Raw genomic sequence first — 20,658 nt, 5'->3', positions numbered from 1 at the left:
TCATGAGACATACACATGTTTTTCGGATACATGTTTTCAAAATCATATTGCATATACTTTATGATCATGTTGTGATAATGCTATGATTTATGATATGCCATGATTAGATATGACTATGATATGTTCCATGCTATTCTTTAAGGGATGAGATGCCATGATTAGATATGATTATGTTATATTTCATGCTATGCTTTAAGAGATGATATGCCATGACTAATTATGATTTTGTTATGTTGCATGATATGATTAAAGAGTATGATATGTTATGCCATGACTAGTTGAAATCATGTTATGTTGATATATTCTTTGATTATGTAACGATTTTTGGTTTTAGTGAGTAGGAAAGGAACTTACTGAGCCATGAGTGCTCACAGCTTACTTTCCTTGTACCGCAGATAAAGGAAAAAGCTGGATGTGCTAAAGGAGCAGCAGGAGAGGCAAGGAGATGTGTGTGGCTGTGGCTAGGCAACCCAATAAGAACCTGCTTTAAGAACTTTTAAGAATTACGCTTTAGTTTCATAAATTGTAGTACTAAATGGGTGACTTGATGTTATGTTTCTATTTATCTTGTTATCATGTTATGGAAACCATATTAGTGTAGTTCGGATATGCAAACAAAAGAAAAGTTTTTATTAATCCAAGAAAAATTATTTTAAGTCTTCCGCTGTAATATGTACGTAGAGTATCGTAGCCCCGTCCCTTAGGGTTAGCAGGGAGGGCGGGCGTTACAGGTTGGTAGCAAAGGAGGGAAACTCATGATAAGGGTGAGAGTAAAAGTTAGCCAAAAGAAAACAAGAAAAGAGCAAGAGAAAGGCAACTTGCCTTCCTTCTTTCTCTCCCTCTTTCTTTCTTCATTTTGCCGAAAATTTAAGAGGGAATTAAAGGGATTCATTCCCCCTTGTTTCATCATGAATGATGAGAATAAATTAGAAAATAAAATAAATAAAAGAAAATAGAAAAAAAAGGCTAAGGGAGAAGGAAAGCAAAAACCAAGTTTGCTACCTCTTTTCCCTTAACATAAAAGAGAATATGTAAAGGGAAAATTCTATTTTTCTCATTCTCTCCTCTCCCTCACCGAACCCTCAGCCCCCTCTCCTCCATCGGCCCCAAGCCAAGGTTTTCTCCTAAGAAAGCTTAAGATACAAGGAGGACTTAGCAAGAGGAACAAGGGAAGGGAACTAGAAGAAGAGGCTACTTCTTCCATCACCATACCTTAGATCCACAAGCGAAAAGGATGTAAGCTTCCCCTCACCTGTGGTACAAGGCTTTTTATGTGATTTTCGGATTTTATAAGGATTAGAAAACCTGGGAAGGAATTTAAGAAAAATTCGACCAAAGAAAGGGTTTTCAAATCTAGGAAGGTTTAAACAAGTCCTTATTTCATGATATTTTTCTATGCTATGTAGGAAGGATTTTCTTCATGTTTTTATACCTAAATGATGCTTGATCATAGGAGTACCTAACCCTAGAATTTCGGCCAAAAATATTTTAAAGAGGTTAGGGAAAATATTGTGTAATCAAACTAATGCAAGATTCTCTCCATGAACTATTAAGGATCTTTTATTGGTTTTCTTGCTTAAAAGTTACTTGGAACCAAAAGAAATCCATTTATATGTTTCGGCCAAGAAAAGGGCTTAGGGTTAGGAAGACCTTTAAATTTTAAGTAACCATGTTTGTATGATAGAATATAGAGTTTTCTTAAAGAATTGCATGTTGAACATTGCTAGAAATTCATGAACTCTTATTTTAGATTTTCGGCCATGATAAGATGGATAGTTAGAAAAGTTTAAACAAAATTTTAACATGCTCAAGACCTCTGTAATATTATGATATGGAAGTTGTTTGATGCTCTTATGCTTAATTAGAGTATAGAAAATTTAGTTACATGATATATAACATGTAAGATCACAAGGGTCCTAGCTTGTTTATGAACCAACTTTGTATATGATGTTCTTAGTAATTTTTACCATGAAACTTACTTAGGTTTTCCATGCTTTAGGCCACTTAAAACCTAGTTTAGGGATTGGTAGGTTTCGGCCATGAGGAAAAATAAAAGAAAAAAAAAGGAAAGAAACCTAGGAAGCCTAAGACACAATTCACATGTATGTTTATTATACTTGTCTTTATATATGCTATGAAACTTGTATGACTTCTTATGCTTTTAGGCTATTTGAAGCAAGTTTATTCACTGATGAGTCTCGGCCAAGTAGGGTTTAAAAGACCTAGAAGCCTTAGAATTGAAACCAATGGTGTTAAAAATGCTTCTTATGGAAATATGATAATATGTTGATTGTGTCACATGTTTGTATAATTTTTCCAAGACCTAAATGGACCATTGTATGTTTCAGCCATGAAGGGATAGATGCCCTAGAAACCCTAGAACAAAAATTAAATATGCTTATGTCACTCTACATGAAATATGATAAGTAGAAAACCAAAGTTCTCATGCTATATGTTATTTAGTGACCTAAATGAGGCTAGGGTAAATTTCGGCCATACCTATTGTATGATGTCTTATTATGAATTTATACATGATGTTAGTTCAAGTTTACATGCTTGTATACTTGTTTTTAGCCCTAAAGAATACTTGTTAAAAGTTTGGCCAGGACATATGTTAAGGGCTTGAAGAACTTAGTAACTAGCTCAAATGTGCTTACTATGTTACTTGGAAAAAAATGCTATAATATGGTGTAAGGTTTCCATGCTTTCATGACATTTGAGACCTTGTTTCACACCTGATAGGGTTCGGCCACATGAGTTTTAGGGACTTGGAGAACTTAGAAACCAAGTTAATCATGCTTATAATGCTTCCTATGAAATTGATGTGATGATAATTTAGGTTCCACATGCTTGGAGGTTGTTTTTACCTAAATTGAGATCTAAGGGGGTTCGGCCATGATAAGAACCCAAGGGATTAGGAAGCTTAGAACCCAAGTTAACTATGTTACCATGTTTCTTATGTTAGTATAATCACATGATACACCCTTATGCTTAAATATGTATGCTTATGATTTATACTTTCCATGATATGATATGTGCTTAGAAATATGCATGCTTTGATGATATGTTATGTGCTTAGAATATGCATGCTTTCATGATATGCTATGTGGATAGAAATATGCATGCTTTGATGATATGCTATGTGCTTAGAATATGCATGCTTTTATGATATGCTATGTGGGTAGAAATTATGCATGCTTTAATGATATGCTATGTGCTTAGAATATGCATGCTTTTATGATATGCTATGTGGATAGAAATATGCATGCTTTGATGATATGCTATGTGCCTAAAATATGCATGCTCTCATGATATGCTATGTGGTGAAAATATGCATGCTTTTATGTGATGCATACTTTTTATGACATGATGTATGCCTAAGTGATGCATACTTTTTATGATATGATGTATGCCTAAGTGATGCATACTTTTATGACATGATGTATGCCTAAGTGATGCATACTTTTATGATATGATGTGTGCCTAAGTGATGCATGCTTTTATGATGTATGATATGTATAAGTATGACATGTACTTTACTTTATGTGGCTTGTACCAAGGGTGGGCTCCATAAGCGCCCTGGGGTCGATGGAATAAGACTCGGGCCTCGTTAGGGATGGGCTCCTAAGTGCCCCTAGGTCGATGGAGTAAGACTTGGACCTAGTATGTTTTCCTTGTAGGGTTCAAGACTTGCTACCTTGGACCTACATAGGTTGCGCGCAATATGTAAGTGGTACATAGCCGGGATCTCCTTTAAGTTGAGATTATGTTCAAGTATATATGTAAGAAGAAATGGTTTTAAAGATCATGAGACATACACATGTTTTTCGGATACATGTTTTCAAAATCATATTGCATATACCTTATGATCATGTTGTGATGATGCTATGATTTATGATATGCCATGATTAGATATGATTATGTTATGTTTCTTACTCTTCTTCCTCAGGTCACTGCCACTTAGATTTGCTCCAGCCACAACAGCAACTCCACCGTGCCAAAGCAAGAGTCGTCGGACATCCTGTTGCCCTGCTGGGACTTCACTGTACCAGTGAGAGTGAAGGTAATGGTTGTGAAAGATGGTTGGATCATTAGGTTAAATTGATTAGTGCTCCTAAGCAGATTAGGATTTGGTTTCATTAGCCGATCTATGTTAGATCTAAGTGTTGATAAGTATTCTATGTTTCAGGACTCTGATACGAGACGGACATTCCGAAGGGAGATAGTTCAAGACTATCTACTATAAAGGCGAGTACTTTTGACTTGTTTCATTAGATCTTTGATTTTAGTGCATGAGTTATGACTTGATTGGTAGTTTTATTTTGCTTGACCTTATAGCCGATCCATTTTATATCTATGCACTCTAATTATTCTACATGCTTGACTTTGTTATATATGTATGATATCATCATACCATAATGTAGGATGTTGGATATCCTACTAGACCCCTGATTGATGTTTTGAGTTGTGCTTATGGTTAGGGCGATCATACCGTAGTATAGGATATCGAGTATCCTACTAAACCTTGATTTGTTATGTGGGCTCATGCCTATATATTAGTAAGATTATACCGTAATGTAAGATGTCGAGTATCCTACTAAATCTTTGGTTGTTAATTAGGCTCATGCCTATACGCTAGTGAGGTTAGATCCTCTTGTATATCATTTCATTGAGGTATCCTGTCGACCATTGTCTCTCATTCGTGATTGAGAGAGTCGTCAGTGACCATTGGTATATCCTGTTGACCATTGTCTCCCATTCCTAGTTGAGAGAGTCAGCGACCGTTTATATATCCTGTCGACCATTGTCTCTCATTCGTGGTTGATAGAGTCGTCCACGACCGTTAGTATATCCTGTCGACTAATGTTTCTCATTCGTGGTTGAGAGAGTCGTTAGCGATCATGATGCATATAGCTAGATAGTTACCTTTCCTGTTTGCCCACCCGACCATCCGTAGTAGAGTGTTTCTCCTATAGATAGTGGTTACTTATATATCTGGACTGCCCACGGGATATATCCGTGGTAGAGTGTTTCTCCTGCAGTCCGTAGCTAGATAGCTACTACCTGTCTGCCCACGAGACTATTCATGATAGAACATTTCTCCTGCAGATAGGGACCTTGACATTTTAGACTGCCCACGAGATCATTCGTGGTAGAACGTTTCTCTCACAGTTCCTAGCTAGATGTCTTGGTCATTTGTATTTCTTATGGTAGAGCGTTTACTCCCATGTATGATGACTTAATATTATTATATGCTGGTTATGCATTAGTTCGTGCAAGTTTGGATGTACAGTATGTACTCCCAGTTATTGGTCTTGCTAAGCATATTAGTAGATGGTTATGTGGTTGTGAACAAAAAGGCTCAACACCTTGTGCTAACTTTGTGAAATCACTCTGCGCTAACTTTGTGAACAAAAAAGGCTCAACACCTTGTGGCAAAAGATGATGTGCTCACTCTGCCATCCGCCTCCAAGGGAGGTAAATCACGATGACCCAAGCGGCATCTCGGGAATTTAATTCCTATCCTCTTATGATAATTTACCATTTAAGTACCAACTCGACCATGCAAATGAAAGAAGGCACAACGCCTTGAAAAAGTCCTGAGGGAAGGGTTGTGCCTTGAAATAGTCTCTGAGTGAGAGAGAGCTGCAACGATGAGGAGGGAAGAGATAAAAAGTGACGAAGTCGCAGCCGCAACGATGAGGAGGGAAGAGATAAAAAGTGACGAAGTCGCAACAGGCTGTTAGCGAGAGTAAACCAAATGGGTTGACGCCACTAGTGGCCTACTAAGCCCTAAATGGGCCGTCTCTCGTCCTAACTAAACACTGACTCATGATGGAAGCGGTCTGAACCCGACCCAACAATGTAGTCAAAACCTAGCCCACTACGTATAGAATCTCTCTCTAACCTCCGTTCAACTCCCCCCTCTTCTCTCCCCGAACAGGAGATCACCAACGGCGATCGCCTCCTCTTCATGATCTTCTCCTAGCGCCTATTCATCCGGATTCTAAGGTTCTCTTCTTCTCACCCTTCCTTGTTGCTGAATCTTTTTCCTTTGTGCTGCTTATTCTGATCCCTTGTCTCCCCTACAAACCTAGATGGAAGCCAATTTCTCTTTTGATTTCCTGACCTGGGAAAGTTGAATTACTTGTGATGCTTCCTATTCCTCTCTGGATGTGACATATCAATCTACTAGAAATGACCAAACTATTTCTGTTTGTGTGTAGTGGCTAATCATTAGGAAAGATGAAAAGGTTTAGACAGATGCGAGAGTTAAGATGAGATAGAGGAGAGGATGAATTGGTAGGAAAGAAGATTAGTCTACAAGTGTCAGATTTGATGGTTATGTTGATTTAAATAGAAACCGAAACCGCTACATCTTTAACTCTATGAAGCATTAGAGAAAAGAATAAATAGATTCGATGATTTATTTTAGACAATTATAGTATTTGTGCTATGATTAAATTAAAGGCAACGATTTAGGAATTATCACTATGATTAGAAGTTGTATTTGCCAAATTTGTGTTAGTTCCAATCAAACCTTCAACTATGTTCCTAGGTTTCACCTACCAAACCTTTGAGACGAATTTGCTGGCTAAATCTTATGGTGTTAATGTCTTGGTCAAGTTTCTTGATATACAAATCACTCATTTCTGGATCAATCGATGCATAAAATCTTTTTTTGTAGTCAGTTGCTTCATGTATTCACAAAAAGTCTAGATTATTTTTTTTCTATAATCGAAGAACAGATCCTTCTATCTCCAACCTCGGCGCCATGAGGCCTTCTTCCTTTAATCCGTGTATATGAGCTGCACAAATCACTCAACCAATATTGATTCCTCTACTCCTAGTCGATTGACCCCCTCTTGATCTAGTTATAGTGCGACAACCTTAAAAAATGGAACCTTCATTAGTGAAAATGCATCAAACGTTGTTTATCAATGCCTGTGTAGATGATCCTACACCATAGAACGTGACACAATCCTCCTCCTCCCTTGCCTTATTCATCCTCTCTTCCCTTATCTATAAGGGAGGCCTTGGTGAGCCTCCTGTAGGTTACAGGAGACTCGGTTGCTTAATCAACCCCTTGTTCTAGCAATGATGAGTGGAATTGTGACAAATGCTAACACCAACCAAATCTCACCAAGGCAGGTTTCTTCTTCTCCCTTGAATTCATGGATCCGTGCGTGTTTGTAACTGTAGGATTACTCTTAAACCCCTCCAGTCATGCTTTGTGCAGCTTTGATATAGACATGTTGGTAATAATAGACTTTGACTTGTGTTTGAGTTTTCTTATTTTGGATTGTGGCGTGTTGGTCGAGTAATAAGGGTGATGTTTCCTTAACTTGGATTATCTGTTGAACTAGTAATTTCATGTGTTGATTTAAGTTGTGCATTGAATGACAAATTGGTGATTGCTGAACGTATGGGTTGTGAAAGTTTTTGAAGGAGTTTAAGTTGGTCTATGAGAGATTGTAGGGTTTGATTTCCTGCAAGTTTAAGGAGGTTTAGAAGGAAATTTGTAGTACTTTCAGAAGCGACTAGCGAGGGATTGGTAGATTAGATCTCGTCTGTCTAACATTAATTGTGATCCTGAATTAACCATTGATTGGAAATTCCTTTCCAAGACATTTTGTATCAAATTGGGAACCAATTTGTAGAAGAGGTGAATGGATTGTGCCAGATTCTTACTACTTGTATCTCCTTGTGGGATCTTTAAAGTGTGCTAAAATCCTCAAGATAAATGTTTTTTCCCTAAATTCTTATTACTTGTTTATGATATGACTTTATTCAATTGAGTGGGCATTCTAGATGCCCTCAATTTCCGTTGCATTGATATATGACAATTGTTTTCCATTTTTCTTGCTCGATCTTCTCATGTTATGTTGTGCCCTCTTTGCACATGTTTTCCTTATTTTCTCTATTGTTTGTGCTAGACTCACAATAAAATCCTTTTCTTTGAACTCATTATAATGCATTTACACTTGAATCTTCTTCACCTTTTTCCAGGAAGATATAGAAATAAGATATCAATACTTATGCTGCGTACTGCTCATAGCATTTGGCTCGTTTTTCAAATTGTTCCGGTGAATTTGCAGACTACACAGTAGGCAGATTGAATGTGGTACTGATCAAACCATGGAGCCTTCTAAGTGGAAGAAGGTGGCATATGGAGGGATGCAGCCGGGATATAATGACAACTACACTGATGAATCATTCCTTGAAGAAATGGTTATGAATGCTAATGTGGTAAAGAGGGGCATGCCGAAAGTGATGCTTGATTCCGTTTCCATAACTCAATATGTTTGCATTGTGTCTCTTGTGGTCTCTGTATGGGCTCATACATTGAGTTTGCACATTGATGAAATCTCTCTCCTTAAACTGGATATAGCTCTTCTTGCACTAGGATTTTCAGTCCTCTTGCTCACTGCAAGACAACTTTCCATCCAACTTCTCTCACATTATCTTCTTAATATTTCATTCTTCATCAGTGGATTATATGTTTTAGCACCAATATATTATACTCTTACTAGATCGATCAGTTCAGATTCAATAGTGGCATTGACTGTATCACTTCTCATAATTCATCTTTTCCTTCATGATTATTCTGGTTCCACGATAAGACCTCCTGGTGCTCTAAAGAATCCAAATTTGGCTAGTAATATCTCCTTGAATGCATCAATAGTGGCATCGGTTCTTGTGGCTTCTCGTCTTCCATCCAGACTTCATGTCTTTACCATAATGCTTTTTTCTTTGCAAGTCTTTCTTTTTGCACCACTTATCACATTTTGCATTAAGAAGTACTCCAATAAGGTACATCTGTTTTTTTCCTTTGCATTAATGAGCATGGCCTTGAGTGTGGTGTACCAGTTGCATAGCATGCTGTTTACACTATTGTTGGGCCTTCTATTCTTCATCTCTGTAGTTTGCCCTTACTGGCTTATAAGGATACAAGAATACAAATTTGAGATAAATGGTTCATGGGACGAGGCTAAGCTCTGCTTTGACATCACCGAGTAATCATTGACTTTTAGTGTTGCTCAAGGCTTATATCTGGCAGTTGTCTGTCTTATCTTTGAACTGAATAATTTTTCTCATGTTTCGATGGACAAGAATAATTGAATGCTACTACTGCAAACTTGGTGAGCTCTGTTCCATAAAGGAAAGCAAGCCCAAACAAGATACTGAATACTGATGTATGCATTTAATGCCTAATCATTAAAATGTCTTCCTGCTTGTCAAATTTTTCAGAGTTTTTAATGCTTGTCAAATGTTTGACAGAGTTTTAATACTTGTATTAAGTAGATCTATATTTGCTCTCAACGCATGCAGTTTTTTTATCTTATTATATTATCTTTAATTTTGTGTAACTTTACCTCATTTTTGTCCTAGTAAGCTTAGTCTTGTGCATCTTCCAGTTGATTACACCTAGTTGGCACAGATGGAGAATTGGTGATGGTTTCGGTTTATAGAGTCATGGATCATGAAAAGTTGAGGTTGCGAGAGCTAAAAGAGCATATAACTTCTGGTGTTTGGTTTAGGGAGAAGTGATGATGGTCACAGTAGCTTGAAACTTGTGACTAAAGGCCAAAGATGTGGCAAAGAGAGAACTTGAAATACCATAGGAAGAGGTATGTGTATGGCTATTGACCACTGTGGTAATCAAGGCAAAGATGAGCATATAAACAATTTTTTTAAAAAATTTGCTCGAGTGAAAAATCTGAACAAAAAGGAGGAAAACTCTGCTCTAGTAAATGGTGCATAGACAACATCATTGATAAAACTTGTACCTTTGAATATGAACCTTTTTATTCTTTGATAATGGTTCATCTGTCGATGCTGTAACTGTGTAAGAATCACTTGTTAATTTTGTATTAGCATTGTTTTATAAAGATTATGTCAATCTTTCAGTGATTATATTTGTTTTCAGTAATTTCAAACATGTTTATCAATCTTTCAGCAAGCATAAGCCTCATCATTTTGAAAAGAGCTTTCCAGTTTTTGCATAGTCCAACGCCATTTTGCATGGTATTAAATGGAAATGCTATCAATCGATCAAAGTATGGACAAACATTTTCAATCATACAGACATTTCTTCTTGTTGGTTGTTTACATCTCTAAAACTTGATATTGCAAAGCACAAATTTCAACAAACTCTGATATATTACAGAAAGAATGGTACAGTAATATGCGTATTAAATTTCATTCTTTGTATGAACAACTTAACTATCCAAAACTAATATTTCTTTAGATGTAGGCACAGCTTAATGTCAATTGATATCAACCAGTGTGCCCACTAATTCTGTTTGCCATGAGCTTCGAGCCAATGTGCATACTAATTAATCTACTACAGCTACAACACAGCCCAGTACCGCACCCACTGCGACCTGATGAGCAATGGATGTCTGTGTAGAATAAGATGAACTAGGTGTTTGCATATCCGATCAAACCTGAAAAGGAGTATGGCCGAGAAGTTTGCGCAGTGGTCTGTAGTCATAGAGGGGATGTCCTTCTGGAAGTGCATATAGAAGCTGATTTAACACCTGAAATGGGCAAGAAAGAATAATTCTATTAATCACATGAGATGAACCTAGCCAACCAAGACGCATGCTTACAGGATCAAGTCCTGCAACTATTCATCAAGGTATCATGTAATACCTTGGCCCTTAGTATGTTGTAATAAAATCTGCATATTTACTTGGCCTTCGAAAAGAATTTTACATCTCGAGAATTCGATAAGAATGACACTTTCTTGTATTAGCACAATATCTCACTGTAAAAAAGTAACTGCAGAGAATCACAACATGGGTAGTTCCTTCTTTTTCTATGAATTTCCAATCTTTTAAAAAGCTAAATTTGCACGTGACAGAAACTTTCTTACTCTCCCAAGAAACATTCATAGTAGGAATCCGTCACCCAACGGCCTCAGACGATCTCCCAAGAAACATTCATGGTGTTTAAACAAGTTGTTCAGAGAGCATTCAGCTCGCACAAATAATATACAAGCTTCCATTTGAGTGAGGGTGTGGTAAGTTAGCACCATCAAAGAACACGCAGGATTCACTCTGGTTTTCTCTAGGATCGTTTAGCTCACATTAGATTTAGTTCCATAGTCGATACGCCTAATCCTCGGTTATGTTTTCTTCTATTTTTTAGGCTTTCCAGGCTCAGAATGAATTAAAACTAGGCTCTAAATTCAGTGAAGTGTTTATAGCAACAAATTGTTGAATGTTCAAAAGAAAACAACAATTTAAGTCATGATGCTACTAGTTACTACATACCTCTGCCTGCTTTCCAGCATGCAATCGGACGCCAGAAGCATCACATATCACCTGAAAAATAAGAAACATCGGTTAACCTACTAGAAGTCGAACGCCGCTAAACAGTATAATCTATCTGGTTAGTCGATCCTCAGTTAGTCTTTAGGGGAATGGAAATTTTATATATGTTTCAGAAGATAATGTCTGAATATTTTGCCATCGAAACAGCAACTTAAATGCACAATTCGGGGTAAAAGATTTTTAATTTTAATTTAATTTTAACTTTAATTTAAATTTAATTTAATTTAATTTTAAATTATTTTTATTTTTATTTTTAATTTTAATTTTAATTTTAATTTTAATTTTAATTTAATTTAATTTACTTTTATTTTATTTTATTTTATTTTTATTTTTATTTAATATTTAATTTTAATTATTTTTAATTTAATTTTAATTTTAATTAAATCTAATTTTGACTTAATTTTAACTTAATTTTAATTTTAACTTTAATTTTAATTTTAATTTAATTTAATTTTAACTTTAATTTTAATTTAATTTAATTTTAATTTAATTTAATTTTAATTTTAACTTTAATTTAATTTAATTTTAACTTTAATTTTAATTTTAACTTTAATTTAATTTTAATTTTAATTTAAATTTTAATTTAAAATCTAATTTAATTTTAATTTAAATTTAGTTTAAATTTAATTTAATTTTAATTTTAATTTAATTTTAATTTAAATCCTTAGTCATCTCACCCGATTTATGTTTTCAATCAGAGAATCTTATAATTTTTATCAGATGAGTTAAGTTCAATTTCAGGATTTGGTTTAACTTTTTGTTAGATTCAGGTTTTGCTCTGATCTCAACAAACAGGCATCCTTTGGATAAACTTCTAGGTTATGATAAGTCACCTGGACATCATTAGAGTAATCATGCCTTCAAGATTTTTTAAATAGTCACATCTACTGAATTTAATACAAAACATTGGTCTAACTAGTTAGGATCCGTAAGGTGTAGATTCAGTTAGTTCTACTAAGTCAAATGCACCAGGTCGAAGTCATATCTTTCTAGACACGCATAGACAGAGCTTCCCTAACATACTATTGTCCAAAACTTCACCAATACCTTAGATCAAATTAAATTTTTATCCCTTTTTACTCTAATCCTAATTACCCTGTCAGGTAGGTTATTTTTGGAGGTGTCAACTAATTTGGAGCCTCCCCTCGAATTATTGATCTGGATTTTTTAAGTTTAGTTTTGGGTTTATGTCGATTACTTTTGTAATTATAATAGACTTAATGACAGTTTGAGTTTGAGTTGGTTATGTAGTTCTTTCTATGGTTTGACTTTGGTTAGTTGATTTAGATTTAGATGTTGGATTTAGATTTGGGTTATTTGATTTTACATAATATATTTTCTTTTTGGGTATATAGTATTGGTTAATTCCTACTTGCGTGGTTAGGTACGCTTTTGGAACCCAAGCTTTAGTTTGTGTTTGATTTTGAGTTACTAGTGATATAAATAATTTATTTGTTGAACTGGACTTGTATCCAAGCCGAGATTTGTTGTATACAGCCTTTTGATTTTTAAGTATTAGATCCAAGTTTTTGGATCTAGTTGTAAAATTTTCTAACAGTCCTTTAAGTTTATTAATTTCTATTTTTAATGGTGAGTTTTCCTCTTTAAGTTTTACAACTTGATTTGTATTAGAATTTTCGATTTGTTCCTTTTCCTCTAGGAGTATTTTATTTTGATTATCATTTTCGGTTAATTGTTTATTTAAACATGCAATAATATTGAAAAATTTTTTGCTTAGATTAAGATATACCTCATCGGAACCTTCGAAAATGAATACAGACTCGTGGTTTGATTCGGGTTCGAACCCGTCTTCCGATTCGTCCTCCGATTCTGATTCGCGAGCCATTAGCGCGAGGTAGCTTCGGTGCTTCTGATCTCCGACATCTGATTCATCTGAAGACAATTCGTCCCATGTTTCCTTGAGTGCTTTCTTCTTGGTTGTCTTGGATTTGTCATTCTTCAGTTTTGGGCACCCATTCTTGTAGTGACCCTTTTTGTTACATCTGAAGCAGGTCACATTTTTGTTGTTAGGGTCGGTGGTGGAATTGTTCTTCTGCAGGTCATTTCTATTGAAGTTCTTCTTTCTCCTGGTGAACGTTTTTCTTATCAAGTTCACCAGGTATTCTTCGTCTTCTGAGTTTTGGTCAGGCTCACCTTCATGTTCAGATTTGGTTCTTGAATTTTCCTTTGAGGAACCTGCAAAAAGGGCAATACCTTTCTCGGCCTGTTTTGAGTTAGTCTGCTCATAGAGTTCTAGTTCATAAAATAATTCATCAATTTTTAATTTAGAAAGATTCTTCAAAATCTTATAAGCATCCATGATGGATGCCCACAGTGCATTTCGAGGAAATGTGTTTAGGGCGTACCTTATCAAGTCACGGTTCTCCATTTGGTGGCAGATGGTATGGAGCCCGTTGAGAATGTCCTTTATGCTCGCGTGAAGTTGACTCGCGGATTCTCCTTCCTGTATTTTTATATTAAATAATTTATTCACATAGATGTCTCTTTTGGTTACCTTCGTGTCGCTAGTTCCCTCGTGCAATTTGATGAGCTTGTCCCATAGTTCTTTTACATTTCGTGTGGGCCTACACAGTTCAGCTCTTCCTTTGTTAGCCCGCATTGTAGTGTGTTAAGAGTTTTGAAATTGGTCTGGGCTTTCTTCTTCATTTCCGGATTCCAATGTTCCGGGTCCATTGGATTTCCAGAGTTGTCGACGGGAGCCTTATAGACTATGGTGACACTGAACCACTGGTCGAAATCGGTCTTCAGATAGATCTCCATTCGCTTCTTCTAGTATGGGAAGTCATCGTCGTTGAAGAGGGGAGGACGGACAGTGTTGTATTCTTCATTTTGGGTCATTACTCTTGTGCATAATAAAAACAAACATAGATGATCCCAAGACTTTTGGTCTTGGATTAGTAGTGTGGGATAAAAATAAAAGTATTAAAACTGAATTGGTATTGCACCAATTCAGATTGGTTTGCTACGGAAAAATGTTTCCAAAGGGGTAATGATACCAATTTGGATTATGTCGAAAAACTTAAAACTAAAAAATGAGAAAACAAAGATTTTCACCCCCTTTTCATGATTGGTGGTTGCACCAAATCAGAGCGGTACCTACTCTGATACCACTTGTTGGATCGTGAAGAACGCTAGAGGGGAGGGGGGGGGGGTGAATAGCGATCATCGAAAATCGAGAATTAAATCGAATATGCAGCGGAAGAGAAAAATAAAAACAACGCTAACAAATCAATTTTTACTTGATTCGAAGCCTTCGTCGACTCCTACTCCAAGGCCTGCACTCGTCGAGTGCTTTCGTTAGGCAATCTACTAACAATTCACAAATCTTTACAAGAGGAATACAATGAATGTATAATTTAAGAGCAAAAATAAACAAGTATACCAACAACTTCTTAGAGATCTGAAAGATTGTGCTTTCAGTTGTTGGAGCCGCGTCACTTTGTCGCCGGAGTTGTGTTGCTCGATCGTCGGAGCAGCGTCACTCAGTCGTCAGAGTCCGGAGTTGTGTTGCTCAGTCATCGGAGCAGCGTCACTCAGTCGTCAGAGTTGCGTCATGGAGTCACAGGAGCTCTTTGGAGCAACACGCAAGAGAGTAATCGCAGAAGAAACTTGTTGTCTTTGCTCCTGATGGAAGGTTGCTTATATAAGCAGTTCCGGGCGCCTGGATCCCTTCCGGATGCCTGGACCGTGATGTCAGTCCATCCAATTAGCGTGCTCCAAATTGACGTTGAGATAGATTTTTGCATTCCGAGCATCCGAACCTGGCTTTCCAAAAAAAGGTTAGTCCGAGACAATAAAAATTATATTACCCTGCAAAACAAAGTTAGCACAATATAGCAAATAGAGTAGTAATTAGATGTTGTCTCCTCGAAACCAAAATCTAGTCAAGATCTTAACTTAGATTTTTTAAATGGATCTAAGTTGGATCGACACCTACTGTTCCTTCAAACGGGGAACGCGTCCTCACCAAGTCACTCCCCTCCAGTGACTTACCTTAACTTATCATTTTGTCAGACATCCGGTCAGCCCGTCGACCTATCTAGATTTCATGCTAGCTATCCGGTCAGTCCGTTGACCTATCTGTACTTCGTGCCAGATATCCAGTCAACCCGTTGACCTATCTGAACTTCGTACCAGCTATTCGGTCAGCCCGTCGACATAGCTGAATTTCTTTCCAGATTTCTAATCAACCCATCAACCTATCTGGACTTCTCCTATACACTTAGTTAACCCGTTAGATCATAATAAATCTAACTTAACTTACTTTGTCATTTATCAAAATTTGAATTAGACCGTTAGTACAACCTGAACCAACAGATGCCACTATTGATGCATTCAAAGAGATATTACTAGCCAAATTTGGATTCTTTAGAGCACCAGGAGGTCTTATATTGGAACCAGAATAAAATTATGAGAAGTGATACGGTCAATGCCACTATTGAATCTGAACTGATAGATTTAGTAAGAGTGTAACAGATTGGTGCGAAAACATATAATCCACTAATGAAGAATGAAATATTAAGAAGATAATGTAAGAGAAGTTGGATGGAAAGTTGTCTTGCAGTGAGCAAAAGGACTGAAAATCCTAGTGCAAGAAGAGCTATATCTTCATCAATGTGCAAACTCAATGTATGAGCCCATACAGAGACCACAAGAGATACAATGCAAACATATTGAGTTATGGAAACGGAATCAAGCATCACTTTCGGCATGTCCCTCTTTACCACATTAGCATTCATAACCATTTCTTCAAGGAATGATTCATCAGTGTAGTTGTCATCATATCCTGGCTGCATCCCTCCATATGCCACCTTCTTCCACTTAGAACGCTCCATGGTTTGATCAGTACCACCTTCAATCTGCCTACTGTGTGGCTTGGCTCACCGAGAAGCTAAGATCATTGCTTAAAGAAGCATCAATTTGTGTCTTTGTGCTACCAATCTGCAAATTCACCGGAACAATTTGAAAAATGAGCCAAATGCTATGAGCAGTACCCAGCATAAGTTTTGATATCTTATTTCTATAATTTCTTCCTGGAAAATGGTGAAGAAGATTCAAGTGCAAATGCATTTTAATGAGGTTAAAGAAAAGGATTTTATTGTGCGTCTAGCACAAACAATAGAGAAAATAAGGAAAATATATGCAAAAAGGGCACAACATAAGATGAGAAGATTGAGCTATAAAAATTGAAAACAATTGTCATATATCAATGCAAAGGAAATTGAGGGCATCTAGAATGCCCACTCAATTGAATAAAGTCTATCAGATATAAGTAATAAGAATTTAGGGAAAAAATACGATGCAGTAGTTGTTAATCCAAATTTTCACATTATCCATATCTAAAGTACAGTCAAGTATAACATAATGTATATAGGTCATTTTGGATAACCCTGTGACTTAACTTAAGGACGGATTGTAAATACGATGTCATCATCGTTTTTACTAATAAAAAAATAAAATAAAATTCAGCAACTCTCAAAATACCCACGCGGTTCGAATAGTAGGATTACATGATATTTTTCGATGGGATGAAAACTTTGAGAAGTTGGGTAAACCATTCTGAAGGCGTTTGAGTTCAATAAAAACAAATTTGAATATAATTAATCTCAATTCATAAACAATTTAAAAATACTATTATATTGCTAAAAGTTGTTTATGAAATGTCAGACAGTTTGGCCGAGTGGTCTAAGGCGCCAGATTTAGGCTCTGGTCCGAAAGGGCGTGGGTTCAAATCCCACAGCAGTCAAATGATTTTTTTTAATCATTTAAACCTTTTCTTGGACTCGGCCCAATAAATAAAGAATGGCCTAACCTTTTTTTAATCAGTTGACCCATCTACGACTACGAGCCAATCTTGCAGAAGCACTACAAATAGGACGAATCGATTAGGTTTTATTCATCCTCCCAGTCGAAGCTCGATCCGCTTCTCGCCCTCGCCATCTTCGTTGCACTTGCTCTCTCGTCTCACTACCACCATGGTGAGTTATTCGTCAGTTTGCACAACAGAATACAGTGTTGTGACCTCGAATGATTTCCCTTTTAGTCGAAATCTGTTAATTGCGGATTCACGAGGTTGCAAATGTGCGCCTGCATGAACTTACTTGATATGTTCTTCTCCTATGTAACTTCAGATTTAGTGTGTAGTCAAATTTTTTTTTCCTTCTCTTTTTGCTTATTGCCTGTTGGTTTTGTAGTCGGGAAGAAAGAAGACTAGGGAGCCCAAGGAGGAGAATGTGACGCTTGGGCCAACTGTACGGGAAGGGGAGCAAGTGTTCGGTGTTGCCCACATCTTTGCTTCTTTTAATGATACTTTCATTGTGAGTCAAATAAGTCCACTTTCTGATCTGTTGGTTTAGAAAAGGAATTAAAGCTTTGATTTTTCTCATCTGTTTTGGACTTGCAGCATGTTACAGATTTGTCTGGGAGGGAAACACTTGTTCGTATTACAAGTGTTAACTTAATCTATATTTCTTTTTTCTCACTTTGCATATGATTGTGAATTCTTTGCTTCAGTTGACACTAGCAAGCTATCTAAGCAAGATGAACTTGTTTGATGGTAATAAAATAGGCTTTTTAGTGGTTGTGTTAATGCTATTAGACTTGATTTTGGTTGGAACAAGTTGCCTGTTTACGTATTATATTGTTATTACTCCATTTGTACATGGTTGAGCTCAACAATTTGGTCAATGATTATGCTCTTGTTCTCCAGTTTCTGAAGCACGGCCCTTAAGATCGCCTTCCTTTTACGGTTGTACCTTGTGGAAGCGTTTTGAGTCATAGCCATGCAATATGAATTTTTTGGTTCCAGAGAGTTTTTCTTTGAGATCTTTCCATGTTTCATTGAGTCTTTGGCCCTTCTGATGTGGCATTTGATTATCCATAAATATGTGCATTATAGATGTGCTGCACTTTGATGTTGTTCATCTGTTTTTTGCTCAGTGGATACCTGTTGCCAACTCTCTTGTGAAGTGTGCCTAGTTTATGGATGAGGGACACATTCATATTCATTCTTTTTTATGGTATCTAAACTAAAACCTAAAGTGATCTGAAAAGGTTTGTTGATTTATCTTCAAAATTATCAATCTGATGGTGCTTTGAATTTGATGTTTATTTTTCTTAAGTGATTCATTTTATTTTTCTTAAGCTGCATGAACATGTTTGATGGTCATAAAATGGGCTTTTTAGTAGTTGTGCTTAATGCTATTAGACATGATTTTGGTTGGAACAAGTTGCCTCTTTATGTATTATATTGTTATTACTCTATTTGTGCATGGTTGAGCTCAACAATTTGGTCAATGATTATTGCTCTTGTTCTCCAGTTTCTGAAGCACGGCCCTTAAGATCGCCTTCCTTGTACAGTTGTACCTTGTGGAAGCGTTTCGAGTCATAGCCATGCAATATGAATATTTTGGTTTCAGAGAGTTTTTCTTTGAGAGCTTTCCTTGTTTGATTGAATCTTAGGCCCTTCTGATGTGGCATTGGATTATCCATAAATATGTGCATTATAGATGTGCTACATCTTTTATGCAGTTCATCTATTTTTTGTTCAATGGATACCTCTTGCCAACTTTCTTGTGAAGGTGCTTAGTTTATGGATGAGGAGCACATTCATATTCATTCCTTTTTTATGCTATTTAAACTAAAACCTAAACTCATATGAAAAAGTTTTGTTGATTTATCTTCAAAATTATCAATCTGATGGTGCTTGGAATTTGATGTTCATTTTCTCAAGTGGTCCATTTTATGAAATCCAACTGTCCAAGAATATTTATGCACATCTTTTTTGAGTTTTCTATGAAGCTTGAGGAGTACTTAAAAGCTAAGCCTACTCCCTTAGTTAAGTTTTTAGTATACTTTTGATAACCACTCTCTTCTAGAAGAATTACTGAATCATGAAATAACAAGGTTGAGATAGATTCCTCTCTTTTTTGTTTCCAGAACAGAGTAGAAGCAATTAATTTGAAGGACTATTAATGCAACATTTTTCTGAGTATTGAATAATTGTGGTGCATGCTTGAATGAATAAATCATCATCTCATGCAATCTTGGAAGCTTCATTTTATCTACATGAGATGTAAAATTTGTCCTTTATTTGGTCTCTTTCCTTACTTTTGTTCTCATTCACACAAGCTTACTTCTTACTCTTGCCTGTTCTATTATCTTATTTGATAAATGAGTTTGGACTTGAAAAGTTTTTGCTGTTTTAGGTGGAATGAAAGTCAAGGCTGACAGGGATGAATCATCTCCATACGCAGCTATGCTTGCAGCCCAAGATGTTGCCCAGCGATGCAAAGTATGTCCTTCAACTTGTTTTTTTTTTCCCCTCGATATCCATGCTTTGTTTTAAACTGATTCTCATAACTGTTTTCTCCTGCATTCCTTTGTAGGAACTTGGTATTACTGCTTTGCATATTAAGCTAAGAGCCACTGGCGGGAATAAAACAAAAACACCTGGTCCTGGTGCTCAATCTGCTCTAAGGGCACTTGCTCGAGCTGGCATGAAAATTGGGCGTATCGGCAAGTTCTTTTCCTATTATTATTCAAACTTTTCCCCCTTGTGCATAATTGCTAGTGTTCTTGTTTGGTCAAAATCACTCCTCGATTCACTTCATGTCGGCATCTTCAAAATCAATTCAGTAAAATCTATTTATTCACTTTACATCATGCTTGGGATTTTAAAAACTTAAAAAAGTTATTTGTTTTTGTGGCACGAAATATAGCCTCTTTTAATTCTTTTTTTCCTGGTACTACAGAGGATGTAACTCCCATACCCACAGACAGCACTCGCAGAAAGGGTGGAAGGAGAGGAAGGAGGCTCTAATTCTTCAAGTTCTCTTCAATTTCTTTTTCTCAGTATCGAAATGTTTCAACCCAACTGTGTTACTTGTAAATTTTGAACAGTCGAGTGACTTTTCACTCGTTCGATTCGATTATCTGTAAGGTGCTATGGCCTGGTTGTGATACGATGATGGATGTTACATCAAATTCCTTTGGTTCAATATAATTGTTACTGCTGTGATAGTTTATCCTTAGAATTTACATTATGGATTTTGCAAACCATGAATCTATTAAGTATCCTTTGCAATTGCAAAGTCGGTGTGAAGGGCCTCCACACTCTTTATGCTTTGCGAATAAGTGTGTAAGCGAGTCGAACTATCAATGTTCATATTCGTGAAATTTATAGTATTTTTTAATCCTTAATATATTATAAATAGTTTAAAATCCTAAAGTGTATAAATTACTATACTTTTCATATATTTAAATAAAAATTAATAAAATAAAATTATAATTTATT

General features: G+C 36.2%; 2 protein-coding genes and 1 non-coding gene across 6 annotated transcripts; all 3 read left to right on the top strand.

Annotated features, from left to right (window-relative positions):
• The first annotated feature begins 405 nt into the window (after positions 1-405).
• On the top strand, positions 406-9,918 carry LOC121975311 (phosphatidylinositol N-acetylglucosaminyltransferase subunit C-like). Of its 2 annotated transcripts, none has more exons than XM_042526881.1 (4): positions 406-447; positions 3,950-4,063; positions 4,190-4,248; positions 8,100-9,918. In XM_042526881.1, exon 4 carries the CDS (start codon positions 8,140-8,142, stop codon positions 9,019-9,021), a length of 882 nt encoding a protein of 293 aa, XP_042382815.1. In that variant the 5' UTR covers positions 406-447; positions 3,950-4,063; positions 4,190-4,248; positions 8,100-8,139; the 3' UTR covers positions 9,022-9,918. The 2 variants fall into 2 exon arrangements, 1 of the variants encoding a protein (XP_042382815.1); XR_006110299.1 differs by lacking the exon at positions 406-447 and having other exon boundaries at positions 3,809-4,063; positions 8,100-9,197; positions 9,420-9,918.
• Positions 9,919-17,029: 7,111 nt separating this feature from the next.
• Positions 17,030-17,109, top strand: TRNAL-UAG. Its single transcript has one exon. It is a non-coding gene; the product is annotated as a tRNA-Leu (tRNA).
• Positions 17,110-17,237: 128 nt separating this feature from the next.
• Positions 17,238-20,362, top strand: LOC121975309 (40S ribosomal protein S14). 3 transcript variants are annotated; one of them, XM_042526879.1, is made up of 5 exons: positions 17,238-17,341; positions 17,558-17,680; positions 19,571-19,656; positions 19,751-19,880; positions 20,117-20,362. In XM_042526879.1, the coding sequence occupies exons 3-5, from the start codon at positions 19,576-19,578 to the stop codon at positions 20,182-20,184; spliced, it is 279 nt and encodes a 92-aa protein (XP_042382813.1). In that variant the 5' UTR covers positions 17,238-17,341; positions 17,558-17,680; positions 19,571-19,575; the 3' UTR covers positions 20,185-20,362. The 3 variants fall into 3 exon arrangements, with proteins under 3 accessions (XP_042382813.1, XP_042382814.1, XP_042382812.1); XM_042526880.1 differs by having other exon boundaries at positions 17,777-19,656; XM_042526878.1 differs by having other exon boundaries at positions 17,767-19,656.
• The last annotated feature ends 296 nt before the right edge of the window (positions 20,363-20,658 follow it).

The sequence above is a fragment of the Zingiber officinale genome, chromosome 4B, assembly GCF_018446385.1.
Source record: "Zingiber officinale cultivar Zhangliang chromosome 4B, Zo_v1.1, whole genome shotgun sequence".
NCBI classification, from domain to species: domain Eukaryota; kingdom Viridiplantae; phylum Streptophyta; class Magnoliopsida; order Zingiberales; family Zingiberaceae; genus Zingiber; species Zingiber officinale.
The sequence above is the reverse complement of the archived record's forward strand: the minus strand, read 5'-3'. Positions and strand labels throughout refer to the sequence as shown.

What these genes read in the sequence shown, in the direction of transcription:
- LOC121975311 (XM_042526881.1), top strand. Translation starts at nt 8,140, where the DNA reads ATGGAGCCTTCTAAGTGGAAGAAGGTGGCATATGGAGGGATGCAGCCG.
- LOC121975309 (XM_042526879.1), top strand. Translation starts at nt 19,576, where the DNA reads ATGAAAGTCAAGGCTGACAGGGATGAATCATCTCCATACGCAGCTATG. An exon ending in ATGTTGCCCAGCGATGCAAA is followed by an intron (nt 19,657 to 19,750) that starts GTATGTCCTTCA and finishes ATTCCTTTGTAG; the next exon opens with GAACTTGGTATTACTGCTTT. An exon ending in CATGAAAATTGGGCGTATCG is followed by an intron (nt 19,881 to 20,116) that starts GCAAGTTCTTTT and finishes CTGGTACTACAG; the next exon opens with AGGATGTAACTCCCATACCC.